We start from the raw sequence: 19257 nt of genomic DNA on the forward strand, positions 1-19257 counted from the left end.
ATTGAGAATCACTAAAATGATTTTTTCTTTTTAAAGCATGAAAGGGAGGCTCATGCCAATATAGCACCAATGATATAACAATTACAGTGGTACATTGGTACTCATTGTGCTTCCGGAACCAATTGGTTCCGAGAGCGCAATGAGTACCAAAAATGATCAGTACCAAATGTCTTTACCTGCCATTTTTCTTAAAGTCTATAATTACCAAGTGCCTAAATTTCATAGAATCATAAGACTAGAAAGACCTTGGAGACCTTTTAGTCCAAAGCAGGAATTCTTATACCAGCCTGGACAAATGGCTATCCAATATTTCCTTCAAAACTCCCTGTAATGGAGCACCCCCAATTCCAGGAAGCAAGCTAATTACGGTAATTATTCCGTCAGGAAATTCCTCCTTATTTCCAGGCTGAACTCCCCTCTGACAAACTTTCACCCATTGCTCCTTGTCTTACTCTCAGGTGCCATGGAGAATAAACTGATATGGTCTTGTTTGGTTTTTTCCAACTGAAAATCATTTACTAAATTCATAAAGCCAAAAATCCTAAAATTGTGGGGCCTTGAAAAGTAGGTGTCTCGTCTGTTCAGTTTGATTATGTGCGCAGATGACTCTTCTAGAAACTTGAGCCCCCCATTAGATGTTTAAATAATGGCTATAACTGTGATTTTAAATGAAGGCAGACAATTCTTAAATGAAATATGGGTTATTGCAATGTTTTAAAAATAGAAAGCTAGTTCCAGAAAACTATTTTCTTTCAAATTTACCATGATAATTCTAACAGACTTGATTTAGTATCAAATTCTCAATATTCCTTTTTTAAAAAAATTTAATAAGCAGGAAAAATACTTCTACTGACTGTAAACACAAAGTCATGGACAGTTCTGAATAGAGTTCAATTATCTTGGGCACGGCTACTCAAACATGGCAACTTTAAGGCTTGTGGACTTCTGGCTGGCTGGAAAATTTTGAGAGTTGAAGTCCACAAGTCTTAAAGTTACCAAATTTGAAGACCTCTGATCTAGGGCTAAGTCTTAAAGTTACCAAATTTGAAGACCTCTGGTCTAGGGCTAAATATCGTTGAGCTCAAAATTCTTCTATACCTTCAAATTGCTCATTCAAAATAAAATTTCAATTAGTTTTTTTAAAATACATATTTAAAACTAATTCTGCAACTCAGCATTGTACAACATGAGTATTTAGAGAAAAAAATAGGGGTGAAAATTTTAAAATACATGATGTCCAGTACTCTACCACTGTAAGTTTCAACAGCAGGATCTGGGTCTGGAAGAAGATGATATATCTCTGTGTACAAAAATGTGTTATCATGTTATTGACACATACGGATTTAATGCATTTGTTTTAAAGGTAATAAATTCCACAATTTTTCAAAAGATGTGGAAATAATAGGCCCACTACTCACACATTTCAACTCACTAAATTATTTCTGGCATTCAATTCAATTTGAAAATCTAAGTATCAATCTACATTGCAGAGAGGAGAATCACTAATGAAATTTTAATAACAAATTATTTGGAATAATAACAATATTTAAAAAGTGATACTGGCTAGGTATAATTAAGATAAAACTAATTCATACTTACAAAGTTTTGGAAGAGAGTACTGCATTGAGTATGATTATGTGACAAATACTAAACTTTTCAGAGGATAATATTCTTTTCAATTATATACCTAGTGCATGGAATTCGACAATTGAAGAACTGATCTTCAATGATCAAAGGTGCTTTTCCAAAACTGAATTGAACTGAAGAAGCTTTGTGGATGTTAAGTCAAATATTTTCAAAGAGAAAACAAGAGAGTCCAGTTGCCTTTTGGAAAAAAATACCTTTTGGACAACCATGACCTGGATGACTGAGAAACTCCACAAACAGGCTGATTTGAATTAAGGGTAAGAAAAGAAGCAGAAGGCAACTGTTTCTATTGTCACCTTTAAAATGATATAAAGTCAGTCATTTTGCTACTGTATTTGAATAACAATTTTAGGAGGAGGATGGACTACAAATATGTTGATGGAAACCACAGGCAAAGCACTGTGGATATTTAACCTTATTCTAGACTGGGGTAAATTTTCTGATGCTTCTGCTATTAAGCTCTAATGAAAGTCCCAAAGAAATGAAAACTAATTTATAAGTAACCACAACGGAATAACTGAAAGGATGCTTAAACTACAGCATACCATACTCAGAAGTATGTAATAAGACTTCCATCCAATAGTCAGATTTTAAATATGCCTGGGCATGCATAGAAATTTTATCTTACTTACTTACTTACTTATTTATTCATTTGACCTGTATGCCACCCCACCCCGTGGACTTGGAGTGGCTCACAACATATCTTTAAGTTATTACAGCTAAAACTGTCACATGATTTCATAAACCTTTCAAAGCTTTGGTATATTCTAAATAGACAGTGTGGCCTTAAAAACATTAATGCAAATGTTATCCCTGTAGTACAGTGATCCCCCGGTTATTGCGTCCCCGACCATTGCGAACAGGGTAATTTGCGATTTTTCAACCCGGAAGTCAAAAAACCATCTGCGCATGTGTGCCCTTTTCTATGGGCACGCATGCGTAGATGGCGCCCGGCAGATCAGCTGCTGGGCGGCTTCCATGGGTCTTCCCCCTCTTGCTGGCGGGAGGGCGAGCAGCGGGCATCAGCAAGGAGTTTCCCCACCGCCCACGCAAACTCCTCGCTGCCGCCCGCCCTTCGCCCGCCCACGCCGTTCATTCTCGCCGCTTTCGAGCTGAGTCCTGAAGCGAATTCGCTCCAGGACTCAGCTCGAAAGCGGCGACAGCCAGCGCGGAGAAGCCGTTCGCTGGCGCTGTCTGTCGGCGCTTTCGAGCCGAGTCCCGGAGCGAATTCGCTCCGGGACTCGGCTCGAAAGCGGCGACAGCCAGCGCGGAGAAGCCGTTCGCTGGCGCTGTCTGTCGGCGCTTTCGAGCCGAGTCCCGGAGCGAATTCGCTCCGGGACTCGGCTCGAAAGCGGCGACAGCCAGCGCGGAGAAGCCGTTCGCTGGCGCTGTCTGTCGGCGCTTTCGAGCCGAGTCCCGGAGCGAATTCGCTCCGGGACTCGGCTCGAAAGCGGCGACAGCCAGCGCGGAGAAGCCGTTCGCTGGCGCTGTCTGTCGGCGCTTTCGAGCCGAGTCCCGGAGCGAATTCGCTCCGGGACTCGGCTCGAAAGCGGCGACAGACAGCGCGGAGAAGCCGTTCGCTGGCGCTGTCTGTCGGCGCTTTCGAGCCGAGTCCCGGAGCGAATTCGCTCTGGGACTCGGCTCGAAAGCGCCGACAGACAGCGCCAGCGAACGGCTTGTCTGCCGCCTGCCTGCCCGCTAGCGAGGAGCTGAAGATTGGGGGTGGCGCGGCTGTTTTAAAATGTCGCCGCCGGCATGGGGGGCTTGCCAGCACCCCCCGGACCCCCAACCCGGGTTTGGGGGGCTGCTAGGAAGCCCCCCATGCCGGCGGCGACATTTTAAAACAGCCGCGCCGCCCCCAATCTTCGGCTCCTCGCTAGCGCTGCGGGAGTAAAAACACCATCTGCACATGCGCAGATGGTGTTTTTACTTCCGCAGCGCTACTTCGCGAAATCCCGCTCGTTGCGGGGGGTCCTGGAACGGAACCCTCGCAACGAGCGGGGGATCACTGTACTTCTTTAAATTCTACCCAGAATGTTAATAATTAAGCAAGCTTTACAATCATCATATGGCAGAAGAGCAGTATTTTGCAGGTATGTTTCAATTTATAGTGTCAGTCACATAAAAATTACATGTCTTTGATGCAGACTTCAATGACTACCAGTAGCTGAATGAAACTGAGTAATTGGGCAGGCCACATTCAGTGCTATTATGTACTAAACTGCAACACAAAATTAGGTCACTGCAGTTTAAGTTCAACATGAATGAACCCTAAATGTCAGAATTGGGAAGAAAATCTACAATCCAGAATCCTTTAATCTTTTTTTGAGTCCTCAAGTATTGTAGCGAAAAAGCATACAGGTAGTCCTCAACTTACAACAGTTCATTTAGTGACCGTTCAATGTTACATCATCACTGAAAAAAGTGGCATGACTGATTTTTACACTTATGACCATTGCAGCATCTCACAGTCATGTGACCAAGATTTGGATGCTTGGCAACTAGTTCATATTTATGATGGCTGCAGTGTCCAGGATCATGTAATCCCTTTTTGCGATCTTCTGATAAGCAAAATCAGTGGGGAATTTTAATTTGACCAAATGAAAACAGAAAGTGGTAAAAAATTAAAGTATTAGAGATAAGATGGAAAGTATCTCATACCTGATGGAGAGTTATGGGTTGAAGACAGAGATTTGGATTTGGAATCTGATAGGCGAGAAATGCTGTTAGCTCTAATTCTAGGAGAAACTTTAGTACTGTCTGCGGGTGGTGTTAGTCTAATGCCACTTCTAATTATGGTGTCTGAAGTACGAGATGTAGAGCTTCTAGTCACTGTTGCTTCAGAGTCACTTCGTGCTGATAAAGAACCAAGTCTATTTCTCCGTGGCTGGGCAAGCAGATCAATTCTTGAAACATTTCTCCTTCCTGATGGAGGCTTAGATGTAGAACTTGTGGTTGATACCTCAGAAGCAACTGATGCTTTATCTGCATCTGCAAGTTCACTATCTGACACTTCACCAAGCCGTGCTCTCCGTAACAGTGAAGTCCTTGTAGGGCGAGGTCTTGGAAGAGTGATTGACTTACTGACTTGCCCAGTTGATGGTGAAGAAGATTTCAACTTAGCTAATTTAATTCCTTCCGTTTTGGAATGCAAATGCTCATCTGCTGAGGTAAAAGGAGTCCTTCCATGTGATTTGCCAGAACATGTTTCCTGATCAGAAGATAAAATATCAGAAATAGCAGAATGAGGTACACTAGACGTTTGATCATCATCTGTTAAATCTACTGAGGGCTGCCTTATTCTTCCACTACTCTGTGCAATTTTGCGTGCATCACCCCTTGAATTAGCTTCTGAGGTGCGGCCTTTCGTTTTCTTCTCCATTTTGTCACTGGTATTTGAACAAGATGACTTTAAAGTATCTTTTGAGGGAGAACTAGTTGAACATCGATCTTTATAGAGGGTAGTAAAGCTTTTACGTTTCTGAGTGGTTTTTCTTTCACTGTCTCCGGTAACTAAACTAATTGTACTAGCAGTATCCACATCGGATTCAGGTGAAATGGAATTGTCTCTATTGTAGCTGGGAGTGTCAGGTCCTTCATCTGTTTTATTTTCTTCACGCAGCTTTGCCTCAAGAAAAGCCATTACAGCTTCTGTATCTTTTAAAATGAGAGTTGTATCTAGACCAGGATCTGTTTCCACTGAATCATTTTTATCACTTGCTTTGTTGGTGGATGTTAAAGAAATTGATGGAGGAATTCCTTGTTTATTAATATGAGGAATTAATTCTATGGGTATATTTGCACTTGGTTTATCTATAGTAAAGCTGCCTTGTCTTACTAATGGCTTTGAGCTTTCCTTCTTATCTCCACCAAGTCCTTTAGTTGGTTGCAATTTGGCTTCCTCAGGTTTCCTTCTTTTCCCTTCACTTTGGGCCACTTTAACTTCTGTTTTAACTACACCACGCCCTGATGCCTTCTCTTTCATATCCAATTTATGGGAAACAGAAGATTCCTCTCTCCCTTTTTCAACCTGGCTTGCAGTTCTTGCAGAAGATATTTTAGCTGGGATCCAATGTGTCAGCTCATTTTGTTCTTTCTGAATTTTAGTTAAAGACTGCTTTACCATAGATGTTTCTTTGCCATTTTCATGTTTCTCTTTTTCAGAAGAGAGGCAACTACTGGAATGAAAAACCGTCTTATCTGCTTTAGTAGAAAGGCCATTTATTATCCTGCTGGCTTTAGTCAGGCTTTTATCAGTGGCGTATCCTATTTCTTTTTGAGAATGAGTTGGGGTTTCTTTCTCTTGAAGTTCTGTGTCCTGTTTTTCACCTATCTCTGATCTGTGATGGGCTGAGACTTTTGCTTTTTGTCCTTCAACAACAGCAATTTCCTCCTTTGGCAACTGGGGGAGTGTCCTTCTTTTTCGATCTAGGCTGGTTAAAGAGGTAATTGAGCCAGAACTTCTAATTGACAGGCCAGATTCATTGATCTCAGTGTCTAAAATCAAATCAAATGGAAACAAAAGTTAAGCTGGAATTCTAAAATTTAATATATCTGAGTATTAACTCATTAATCCAGTGCTTCTCAAATAGTGGAGTGCCTCCCCCCAGGGGGGCATGGAACAATGCCGGCGGGAGGGGGCGCGACCCTGTGGAACATGTTTTTTGAAGGGTTTGAGGGGGGGGTTGCACTGAACAATAGCACACAGCACAGAGCAGGAGATATGAAGTGCAGAAAACAAACCCTTAAGAGACACCATGGAAAAATATTTAACAGGGATAAAAAGAATGGAGGAGAGAGATGGCGATAATGAGACAAATATAAGTCTCCTGAAAGCTAAGACAAGGATGAAGCGTATGTAGCATTTGGCTTCACTGTGACTACGGTGGGAGTCGAGGAAAGATCAGCATGTTTATTATGTCTAAAAATATCCGCAGCGGAGAGCATGAAGCCAAATAAATTAAGAAGTCACTTAAACCCAACACACCCCAATCACACTGATAAGCCGCTTAAGTTTTTTCAGCGAAAACGTGCCAAATATTGAAAATAATCATCCCAGTGGAGTGTTGGGGAGGCACAAAATGTTTACTTCTTCCGGAGGTGGGTGGGTGAGTGTAACAGAAAATAATTGAGAAGCACTGCATTAATCAAACCCAAAATGTAACTAAAAAGATAATTGATAATCAAACCCAAAAAGTGACTAAAAAGATATAGTATAAAAAGAGCTGCAGGTATTAGATGTGGTACCATTTTCTAGATGAACAAGCGTAGGTGACTCCATCCGTACTTCATTTTCTTCATGTTTTGTATGATTAGCAGCCAAACTAGCCCACTGTGACACCCAGCGCTTGCTTCCAGATGTGCCAGTGCTTTCCTAATATGGGATTTTAAAGAAGATCCGTTACACACCCAATAAAACCAAACAATCTAATCAAAAATGTCCTATGGTAAATATTTACAGGATCAGGTCTTACGCATTTTAAAGTAAAAAGCTGAAAAGTCTGAAGAAAATTAAGATATAACAGAAATTATGTTTTAAAATCCACACTGTAAGAGTATTTTTATAAGCTTACCTAGGAAGTACAGAATAATAATAAGTAGAAAGTTTGCTGAGGATGAATACACATGCAGCCAATAAATGCATAAATAAATAAAATCATAGATCGGCACCAGTTTAGTATAGTGTTTTAAAACCAATGTATTCATTTTTTTAAAAAAACATCATCTTAACTGTTGGTATTTTATCATCTTGGTTAAAGAACCGTGTCTTTCAATATATTCAGGCCAACTGTTCTTTGGAAACACATTTTTACTCACATATCAGAGTAAATCCGGGGGCGGGGGGGGGGGGAGAGAAAGAATCAGTAACCAAGAAGCATGATATGTGCAACAATCCATACTTGGCATACTTGAAGTAAGTCTGAATATTCTTTCTCTCTTCTGAATATTTTCTCTATCTTCTGCTTTCAATTTCCACTGACAAAATAGTTCCTATTTCCCGTGAGTTTTCTGGAATGTTGGATGAGTCACTGTTTAAATTAGTTGTGTCCAATCCACACTTCACGGACAATTTGCAATGCAGCCCCACAAGATTTTTATAAAAAATATTTTTAAAATGAACAAAATCAATTATTTATATACATTATATTAGGTACTTTATATGTGGCCTAAGACAATTCCTCTTCGCTCAATGGGGCCACACAAACCAAAAGCTTGACATACCTGGTTTAAACATTGAGTGCAAGTCAGGATTACAAACAAGATTCAATAATGGTTTGAAACAAAGGAAGTGACAAATTTAGAGTAGCAGTCACTTAGTACTTTACCGCTAATCAACTTAATCAACTAAGAAGAAATTGAGAGGAATAATTCTGTGTGAACTATTTCTAAATAATGGCAAAGTTCCTATATAAATCACCCCATATTGTTGTACATTCCAATATGCACTAATAACACAGAATACAAATGTGTTATGGAGTTTTGGTCAGCCTTCTCTATTTATTCAGAAACAAACAGCCAGACAGTGAAAGTGCTTTAAGAACAAGTGTAATATGATCTCTTTGTACTCTTCCTGACTCCAATGTGACTGAGTATTACATCAGTTTTTAGACCATAGCATTTTAGTATGCGCTAGAGGTTCCAATTTTCATCCACCAGAGTACTAAAGTCCTTTTCTGAAAGGGAAGCAAATATTTAATATTCCTTTCAAATGTTTAAATAGCTGCCCATCACACAGAAAAATGATTTTGGGCACTAAAAAACCCCCAAAATCAGAACTTACAAAACCAAAATACATAAAATGGCTAACAAAAGAATCAAGCAGAGAACCAATATGGACTCAGTTATTCTTCTGATCCTGACGTCCAGGAAACAGTAGTATTTACTCGAAGCTGAAAATAATTCATGGTTGAATTAATCATTCTCGTGAAAGTATTATATTTAAATCTTTGAGGGATTAGCAGCAGAATTCTGAGAAGAGGAGGGCCAAGCGAGCCCCTCATGATTCAAAGCATCTAATGGGTTTTGTGAATACACACATGCAGAATATTGCTTCTTTAAACTTTCAAAGGCTTGAATACTCTGCCTAGCCACATCCAAGTTGGTTTTTCCTCCAGCTACATTCTATTACTCCATCTGACTAATTTAGCTGTCATAGCCCACTTGTGTAATCTAATGTCATCTTCGTCTTTGTTATACATACTTGGCCAAGTATGCTTCTGGTCTATAAGCAAATTGTGAAGATCTTTATTATTTTAGACTGATCTGATATTATAGAGCAGGGGTCCCCAAACTGTGCAACTTTAAGACTTGTGGACTTCAACTCCCAGGATTCTCCAGCCAGCATGGCTGGCTGGAGAATTCTGGGAGTTGAAGTCCACAAGTCTTAAAGTTGCCATGTTTGAAGACCTCTGTTATAGAGTCACAAGATCAGGTGGTTTTTTTTACAAGATGATAATTCCATAGACCTGATAAATAATATGGCTTTCAGAATTGTAATTAAATTTCTCACTGTATTTACATTTCAACCAATCTCACTTTCTCTATAATGTTCTGCCAATACCAAATCTTTTACTATCCCAGGTTCCATAGACCTTGCCCACATCAATGGAATACTTAAAATATGCACACATGTTCATCCCAGCATCAGAAAATTGTTATATTATCTAATTGTCAAAAATTGGCTATAATTCCTGAAGTAGCAACGAACCTTTTTTTCTAACAGCTGCTTCCCTATGTTCAACAGGTAGAATCACCCAACTGATTCTGATACTCATCCAAGAATATCATTCTTGCATCACCTTCCAAAAAGAACAGCATCAAAAGAGGGCTAACCTCATTCCAAGAGTCATTCAATGGGTAATATAGCAAGCATTTCCTGGAAAGAACCACAGATTGATGTGTATTGATAGGAAATGAGTCTACCACTTTAGGACATGTAGCCCAACTGGTGAAGCAGCAGGAAACAGATGTAAAATCTCAGAATATTTTGCCTCATCCATTCCTGATTTTTTTTTTTTTGCACTTCTTGCTTTCTTCTAGAATAAATTGTCCCAGGAGGAATAAAGGAGGAATAAAATTCAAGGATTTTAATGACACAGTGTTACCATTTGAATTGTTCTCTTTAGGACAGTACACCAAAGGGGGTCAGTAACAGAATAACAGTGTTGGAGGTCTTCTAATCCAACACCCTACTTAAGCAGGTAACTCTATCAGTTAGAGTTACCTCTAACTACTTCAGACAAATGGTTTTCCAATCTTAAAAATCTCCAGTGTTGGGGCATCTACAACTTCTGGAGGCAAGTCATTAATTGTTCTAAATGAGGAAACTTCTCCTTAGCTCTAGGTGAGTTTTTTCCCCTTGATTAGTTTCCATCCATTGCTTCCTGTCCTGCCTTCAGTTGCTTTGTCACAGTCAGAGAGAGAAAAGCCAGAGAGGTGAAATAAGTACCTAACATAACCTGGGTAACAGAGACAGCAAAAGTATGCAGCTCTGCATTGATCCACGTCTGAAGTTGGGGTGATTATAAGGTTTATGTTATATCACATAGCACCTGTTAGTAACTCTTATCTTTCTCTGGGTCCACATAGATGCTATGTTCCATTCTAAGAAAAACAATTGGATTTTTAAGGAAGTGTCAACAGTGGTTCATGCATACTGAAGTATGCTCTGAATCATATTTCCCCTTTTGAATCTGGATATCTGCAGTATATTTGTTAGAGTTGAAGAAAGATTTATGTTTGCTCTACTCAGCACATCAAGCCCCTTCCTTGTACTGATCATGTCAAAACATGGAATATATTACAATTAATAGAAACGCAGGGTCAACCATTATTCATCTGAGAAATGTTTACAATGAACTGGGGAACTGCCAGAGGACTGGAAAAGAGCTGATGTAGTTCCCATATTTAAAAAAGAAAAAAAAGATCAGGAGACTACAGACCCATAGACCTAACCTCAATACCAGGGAAGATTCTGAAAAAGATAATCAAGCAATGAATCAGCGAACACCAAAAAGCCAACAAAATAATAACCAAAGCCAACATGGGTTTGTCAAAAATAGATCATGCCAGACTAATCTTGTTACATTCTTTGACAAAGTGACAAAATTGGTGGGTGAGAAGAATGCTGTTGATATAATTTATTTGGACTTCAGTAGACATTTGAGAAAGTAAACTATAACCTACTACTTGATAAAATAGAAAAATGTGGGTTAGACAGCATTACCATCAGATGGATTCATAATTGGCTGACCAACTGCACTCAACATGTAGTCCTCAATGGAACTGCATCTACAAAAAGGGAGATATGCAGTGGGGTACCCAAGGGGGTCTGTTTTAGGCCCAGTACTCTTCAACAAATTCATCAATGATTTAGATAGATGGGGAACTCATCAAATTTGCAAACACCACCAATCTAGCAGGAATAGCCAACACTCCAGAAGATAGGCTTAAAATACAGGAGCTTGACAGACTTGAATAAGTGGTGTTATCTAACAAAATGAAATTCACAGGTACAGTATATGTGGTATCTTGCTCAACAGTGGTGACTATGAGAGGGATCTTGGAGTCCTAGTGGACAATCGCTTAAATATGAGCCAGCAGTGTGCTGTAGCTGCCAAAAAACCCAACTTCTATTCTATTCTAAGCAGGGAGTTGGACTAGAAGACCTCCAAGATTCCTTCCAACTTCTATTCTATTTATTCTATTCTACTCTACTTCTTGTTCTTATTATTTTCTGTTCTGTATCAAATGCTACCACATGAAAAGCCTGGAAAAACTAGATTCTTCAGGAATATTACAAATAAGGAATAGATACAAACCCAGTCTATACTCCGATATACTTTTATGGCCTCAGCCTAATAAGTATTTCATAGAAAAATAAAATAGGCAAAGAAAAATTGTTAAAATTTAAACATACAATAAAACAAAATTTGAAAATGAATTATGCTCAAATGATGAACATATGATTGATAAAATGCATATACTTTTGTTTCGATTTGAAACAAAAGTTTTATTTTATATTGCATTTCCTTCAAGTGATCAGACTGGCACAAACCACAAATGCCTAAAAATCTATTTTCTGAATTTTGATAAAGCCTTTCAGTTTTCCCTTCTGTTTTCTTTAAATTTCCTCTGAAATAATACCATCAAATTGAGTGGAATTGTTCTATGTCAAACAATGAAAGAATTGTCAAGTAAACTATGGGTGTATTCTCAGTTCCTCTGACCACTTAATCAATTCTTTTTTACGCTGTTGTTCTCAAGACAAAATAAAAATAAAGGGGGGAAATTAAATTAAATTACAAAAGCAGAATAAAAGGGTTACATTACAACCAACTTCTTTGAAAAGTTAATGTTAAGTAAATGTTAATAAATGCTGCTTTTGCTGCAAACCTAAAATATTCAGGAAAAACATACTGAAAGTCAATAATTTCTTGTTACTTACACCATATATCAGTTTCAGTTTTAACACCCGAAAAGCTTAGAATCCATGATTCCATACATTAGCTTCTTTTTGTTTACTTCAAGTTTTGTTTTGGGACCTAAACATCTTACAGCTGGACTTTTATTGATGACATTCATATTAAAGGACATATGGAATATGTATATATCGGTTGCTATGGATGTGTTATGGAGTCACTACAGATTCTGAAGGATATTAACATTCTTTCAATACTCACTAATAAAAGCTCAAAATATGTTCTGCATATTACAAATACAAAATATTTATAACAATGATATGTTTAACTAATAGTTCAGTAAAATACATGATCTCTAATGGTCAAATGAAAAACCCTGGACAGATGCAGAGGTTCCTAGTGCTTCTGAGTTACAAAAATAAATTATGAAATGTGGGAAAATAGATAAAAGTGATAATATGTTGTGTTAACTAATAAACTAAAACCATTAAAAATAATCTATGAAATATTACAAATCTGACAATGAAAAGTTATATTTAAACTGAAACTCGACACACAAATTATTATCAATTGTTTGCAAAGCTCAGCTCATATTTTTGAGGGAGACTGTTCTTGAATAGCAGTCACAGTGTAGATGAATGCAGTTTGGCATCTGTTGTATTCATGTCAGGGCTAAGCAAATTATACTATTCACAACCAATTGCTAGCTTACTAACACGGCAATTTGATATTTGTCATAAAAATTGCCTGTTTTAATGCTATTTAAACAATCAATACTATTTTTTTCAGACAAACATGTAAATATAGACAAATTTTAGATTTTATTATTCTCTAAAACTCAAACTAGACCAAATATAAGGTCTATAGCAATGATGGTGAACCTATGGCATAGATGCCACAGGTGGCACATGGAGCCATATTTGTTGGCACCCAAGCTGTTGCCTTAGCTCAGCTCCAACGTGCATGTGTGTGCCGGCTAGCTGATTTTTGGCTCACAAAGGCTCTGGGAGGGCGTTTTTGGCTTCCAGAGAACCTCCAGGGGGCTGGGAAAGAGTGTTTTTACCTTCCCCCAGCTTCTCCCCAGGCAATGAATTATGGGTGTGGGCACTTGTGTATGTACGATAGCGCTCACCCATGCTCTTTTGGCACACGAGGAATAAAAGGGTTGCCATCACTGGTCTAGAGAAAACAGCTTTCCTTTAGAATTTAATGATGATAATTTGGAAGCCCAAGCTATCATACTTGCTTCCACTTCAAAAACTTCCATTTCAAATAATGAATGTGAGGGATGTTTATTAGAATTGTAGCATTATCCCTGGATATTGATTTGAGAGAACAACAGTGATTGGCTGGATTATGTATATGAAACTGCTTTAAGAATAGTCTAGACCAGTGATTGCGAACCTTTTTTCCCTTGGGTGCCAAAAGAGCGTGAGTGCCCGCTATTACACATGTGTGAGTGCCTACATCCATAATTCAATGCCTGGGGAGGACGAAAATAGTCTCCCATGCCCCCTGGAGGCTGGAAATGGCCTGTTTCCCAACTTCTGGTGGGCCCAGTAGGCTCGTGTTTCACCTTCTGCGGGCTCCAAAGGCTTCCCTGAAGACGGGGAGGGTAAAAACGCCCTCCCCCATCTCCCCAGAGGCTCTCTGGAAGGCAAAACTGCCCTCCCAGAGCCTTTGTGTGAGCCAAAAATCAGCTGGCCGACAAACACATGCAAGTTGGAGCTCAGCTAAGGGAACAGCTCACATGCCAGCAGATATGGCTCTGCGTGCCACCTGTGGCACCCATGCCATAGGTTCGCCATCACTGGTCTAGACTTCTAGTTTGGAAACGTTGATAGGAATTTTCCCACCACATAAGAACCAACTTATAGGGGAGTATTAGGATGGGATATATAACATCTCTGAATAACAAAGAATTAATGAAAACCACCACCATTTCCCATGCTTCTTCTCCCTTTAATGAAGTCTTGCTGTCAATTTAGCTACTTTAAATCAGTATCTATTACTGATTTTTATCTATCTTTTCTTTATTATTAATTATAAAAATATCTTAAACAAGAGAATAAAAACAGATATTTATATTAAGAAAGTTTAGCATAAAATTTACCATATAGAAATATTGAATATGAAGATTAAGAGCATCAAGATTGGATTCTGGAAGATAAAGATGAGATTGAAGTTTGGGTAAAAAAACAAGCAAAGTAAAAACAAGAGTGTAAGAGAAAAATACCAATATAAGAATATTTTATTTTTATTTATTTACTTAATTTTGTCAAGTACGTATTGCTTTTGCTGTCACAGAATATGAGGTTGAAGCAGTTGTTGAGTCTAGTATTGTTTGTTACTAGTTGGTTGAGATATAGAAATAGATCTGGTCTGGATCCAAATTTGTTGTGATTGACACTGTTTCGGTCAATGGAGTTTATAATGTAGATAAATTGTCATTTAATGGTCTTGTTATACCACTCTGCAGAATTGGGGGGCCACCGAGCTGTCGTTATTCTTGTGCTCAGGGCCATCTCTGAAAACTTCAGTGATATCATCAGGGGTAATGGATTGTGTATGATAGTTGCTGATGATGTTGCGTACTTTTGTGATGTCAGACTCATTTTCTTCTAGTCCAAATAGGATTGTATTATGACGTTTTTGCTCGCGCTCGATGGTGTCTTTGACTATAGTCAGTGGTTGAGTTGATACGTCCTTGTGGTTGGGGTAATTATTGAGTTGGTGGTGGTGCAGTTGTGTTGGTTACATGGCTTAGGGATATACTATCTTCAAGACTGCCTTATACTACATAGCTCCCAGCAACCGGTAATGGCCTACAGAATTGATCTTATCCGGGCCCCATCAGCTAAACAGTGTCGGCTGGCAGGTCCACGGGAAAGGGACTTCTCTGTGGCTGCCCCGGCTCTCTGGAACCAGCTACCTCCTGAGATCTGGACCATCCCCACCACATTGGTCTTCCAGAAAGCTGTAAAGACTTGGTTTTTCCACAAGCCTCTGGCCGTTGATCTTATGGGGGTAACCAGTAAGATCCAGCCATGAATGGTATGCAGGGGTTTAACTGTTTTAATTGTAAATTATTTTTAAACAGTTTTTAGAGGTTTTGTATTACTATTGTTGTTTTATATTCTCGTTGTGAGTCACCTAGAGTCTCTAGAGAGTTGGACAGCATAGGAATCAATCAATCAAATGAATAAATAAATATTTGTTTTGTTGGGTTTGCATTTTTCTGTGCTTGGATTCCCCCCCCCCCCAAGGATGTAAAACATGATTATAGGTATGTTATTAGTCGTGATTCTAGGCATGCCAGTAGTTGTGCTTCTAATTTTGTTTCAATATTTTCTATGGTTGTTTGTTGGGTCTTTGTTGTTGTTTCTAAGATATGGATCCTGTCAGACATAGCAATGATGTTGTCCAGTTTCAGTGAGCAGGATGGAAAAATAAAGGAGTTTCTTGGAGAAAGTGGGGACTTGTGGAATCTGCAAGGTAGTGGCAGTGGCTTTATCTGTTTTGAGGGAATCCGTGGCAGTAGTGGAGATTTGCGACGGTGACCCGATGGTGGCTTTGTCTACTGATGGCGGCTTTGCCTGCCTCTAGGAAATCGGGGGAAGTAGCAGAGATTTGCAGCAGGGATCCGATGGCGAAATGGGGACTTGATATAATTGGCATAATTGGTAAAGGGGATTGGCAGTAGCCTTGCCACAGCGGTATTAATGGTCTGGGGATATGGTCTCATCTTCGCTGGGATACAGCTTTGCCTTCCTAGTTGGGCACCGCCATCACATCTCAAGCCAGGCTACAGGGTGATAGCTCTGGTTTTTCTGATGAACTTTTCTGAACCTCATGGAACCTCATGGAGCTCTGTGGTGACTTTCACAAGTTAGGGATGTAGTGGGTGAACCTGTCCTAGATTTACAGTGTTTCGCGGCAATCCTATAGTTGTAGGGATAGGGTGGGTGCTTAAAGTGAGAGCCTTACCTGCAGATGTGTTTTCACATGCAAACGAATAACACATAAGGGTTATTCATTTATAACGTTAATTTTCTTCTGTAACCGTGTATTGTAGGTGTAACAAGCCATCTTAAGCTTTGGATATGTTTATTTCTATCATATTTCTTTAAAACAGATGAACACTGACATCTGTTGATCTGTGGTTTAGATCTGCATATGCATGCAGAATTTTGGATGTGAAAAATTATCAACAAGTTTTAGTATAGTGATATAGAATGTTTGAAATTTCTTCCAAAAATATGACACAATTTCCATCAGAAAATAGCAAATTCTTTTCATCTCTGCTTTGTTTCTTTGACTTTCAAATTTTCCAAATAACTGTAAGCAAACATTAAAAGGAATGGTGATATTTATGCAACAAAGCTAGTATTTAGGTTATATCAGTTTCCTAAAATCCTGTGTGCCATTGCTATGGTGTATATGCAGATAGAATAGCAGCAGAACAAAAGCAAGTATGAGGATAGCTTTTTAAGTACTAAGAGATTATACATAAGCTCTAATAAAGAATTAATATTACTATTATATAATAATAAAGTATTTAATAGCTCTTATTAGCTACTTAACACTGACTCTAAAAAGGTCCTCTCATTTAATGGAAAGAAAAAGAAGACCTGTCAAAATTTGATTTCTACCTCTGTATCAAGAAATCCAGTTGTACTCAGTGGTCTTTTTTCTTCAAGCACTATTGTAGCAGAATTAATAGCCCAATCTTTTACTAAATCTTTCTGGCTTTCGTTGATAACAGGCCTATTATAATCCTGGCTGTCATCCACTCCAAAAACCTGAAAACGAAACAAATCATCATACATTAACTGAAAGCCTCCTTTGTAGTATTCAATGGGAATGTATGGGTACTGCCACTAATATAAAATGAGTCCTTATAAGGCTGATTTTTAAAATAACACATTAATCACAGGTAATTGTGACACAAAATGTTATGAAATGCTTTGCTATTCAAAGTAGAAATGATGTGTTCTAATTCTATAGATTCAAAATAATTGTTAATATTTTCTTTGAATGAAATCAAAATATGAAATTAAGGAGCCTTCCTTTAATACAAGAAGACTTTCTTGCCTCCACTGCAATTTCAGAGTACTGTACTGTACAGTACTTCCCAAAACTAGGGAAACAGATTAGAGAAGTCCTGGAAACATTTTTTAGTGCTTTGTGAAGGTTTGTTGCAGAAAGATGGAGAAATTGTTTCTAGTGATAGAAACATACCTTTGGATTACACTCATAAATTGGTGTCACCTGATTGTATGATGTAATTTTAAACAAAATAAGAATTATTGAAATGTTTTTAAGTAATTCTTTTCTGCTTCATGTACTGAAGCTTTTGGTTTGTATGTAATGTATATCATGTGCTTATTACTGTATGGATTAAATGGTACATTCTATTAATGGCCATAAAAACTAGATATATTTTTGGTTTTGCTCCTTTAATAAATGGGTAAATGTATGTATGCTTGGCATAAATGTATTGAGCCCAAGTATCCCAATGTGTAAATTTTGCAATAACAATGACATCAGTGAAGATTTGTAAAAACAGCAATTAGTGCTATTGCTCCGAAAGACATTTTTATGTGGCACTAAAATTACCTGGCAAGAATTAGAGCTGAAAAGTATCATCTTCTGTCCAGGGATTTAAAAGTGCCAGATTTTAAAATTTCATGCAAATTTAAATATGTACTGATTTGAAGAAACATTTGTTTTTAGAAAAACTCTAAACAATATATCATATTTAAATACTTATTGTAGTAGCACCCTTTTAATTCTTTTCTATTATTAAAATTATTTTCTATTTTCTATTTGTGTGTGTGTTTGTTATACGAACCATCAGTTAAATTCTGAAAGCTGTAACTTTATACAAGCCTTCACCTTGGATAAAATCTTATGCCATACATTTGATGAAAAGTGAATGTTAGCATACATTTATACTAGTAGTGCCATAATGCTCTTTTTATCTTAAACCACCTTGAGCACTATTAGGATTGAAACAGAAAAACCATTTTTTAAAAAACTTAAATCTGTTTCAGTGGAGATTAGCTTAATATGTGGAAATTACATCAACTGCTTACTCCAACATATTAAATCCTCTTTTTTCCATAGCAAGTTTATAAATATTTGCTTTGCTACACAAGACACTTACAGTCTTCTCAAATGCTGTGCCCCTACCCATCATATTATATTAGTTCCAAACACTCGAGGGATTCAGAATCAAAGGGAAAAATTAAAATTATCTGATATAGCACAGGGAGCCATAATTCAAAATGTTTAAAAAGGGAATACTATTTCTGAGCATTCCTAAAATACTAATTTGGATCTCACATTCACATTAAAAAGTGTGGATTTTTATGAATACATAGATACTATATGTTGTGGTTAGCTCTGGCCCAACTCCTGCCCCAAGGAATGTGGAGGTGGATGTGGGGGAAACATCCACATGCCACAAGCCTGTTTTGCTCCCGATAGAATCTGCCGACGAAGTCTCCTCTGACCAAGGAAGCGTGAGTGACAGGGAAGAGGGGAGTTTGGCAGACAGCCTAGGAGATCAATCATCCTTATCATCCCTGGATTCTGAACAAGAACTTATGACAGACCCACGCATGCATAGAGTGATGCATAGGAGAGAACAACTGAAGGATTATTAAAGGAGATAAGTGAGGCCACCTGTAGTTGGGTGGGGCTGCTGTAATTAGTGCTACAGATAAAAAGAACAGCATGCTGGTTTAGCTTCGTGGAAGTTTATCTGATTCATAGTTTCGTCAAGATCATGTTTTGCTCTTTCCCTGTTCAAATCTGTGTGTGGAATTTCTGGACTTTGGAATTGGACTCAATTTCCCAGTTACTAGGTGAGAAATTGGATTGCATTTAACCTGTGCCTTGTGTGTACCAGAAAATCCCTTTGACATTTAAAAAGGGAGTTTTTTCTGCTTTTCTGTTGATAAAGACTTTTGGTTTTCCTTCTATTGTGTGGTGTGTGTCTTTTTGGACTAATTACCCTGTAATTACGGGCTGTTGGGACACGCCGGCAGAACACTATATATACAGGTAGTCCTTGAGTTACAAGTTTGTCTACTGACCTTTCAAAAGTTACATCACTGGAAAGTGACTTATGACCATTTTTCACACTTACAACCATTGCAGCATCCCCATGGTCACGTGATGA

At 38.3% G+C, this 19257-nt stretch overlaps 1 protein-coding gene across 6 annotated transcripts in view; it reads right to left on the reverse strand.

Moving 5' to 3' along the window:
• Positions 1-19257, reverse strand: part of CEP170 (centrosomal protein 170) — a 113277-nt gene that overhangs the window by 26046 nt on the left and 67974 nt on the right. For 3 of the 6 annotated variants that reach the window (XM_070734028.1, XM_070734032.1, XM_070734027.1), the window contains 4 exons: positions 16721-16870; positions 6895-7021; positions 4309-6144; positions 1250-1300 (listed from right to left, as the gene is read on the reverse strand). In XM_070734028.1, coding sequence (XP_070590129.1) covers positions 1250-1300; positions 4309-6144; positions 6895-7021; positions 16721-16870 — 2164 coding nt within the window. The remainder of the gene's footprint in view (positions 1-1249; positions 1301-4308; positions 6145-6894; positions 7022-16720; positions 16871-19257) is intronic. The other 3 variants (XM_070734031.1, XM_070734030.1, XM_070734029.1) reach the window with 2 other exon arrangements.

The sequence above is a fragment of the Erythrolamprus reginae genome, chromosome 1, assembly GCF_031021105.1.
Source record: "Erythrolamprus reginae isolate rEryReg1 chromosome 1, rEryReg1.hap1, whole genome shotgun sequence".
Classification (NCBI taxonomy): domain Eukaryota; kingdom Metazoa; phylum Chordata; class Lepidosauria; order Squamata; family Dipsadidae; genus Erythrolamprus; species Erythrolamprus reginae.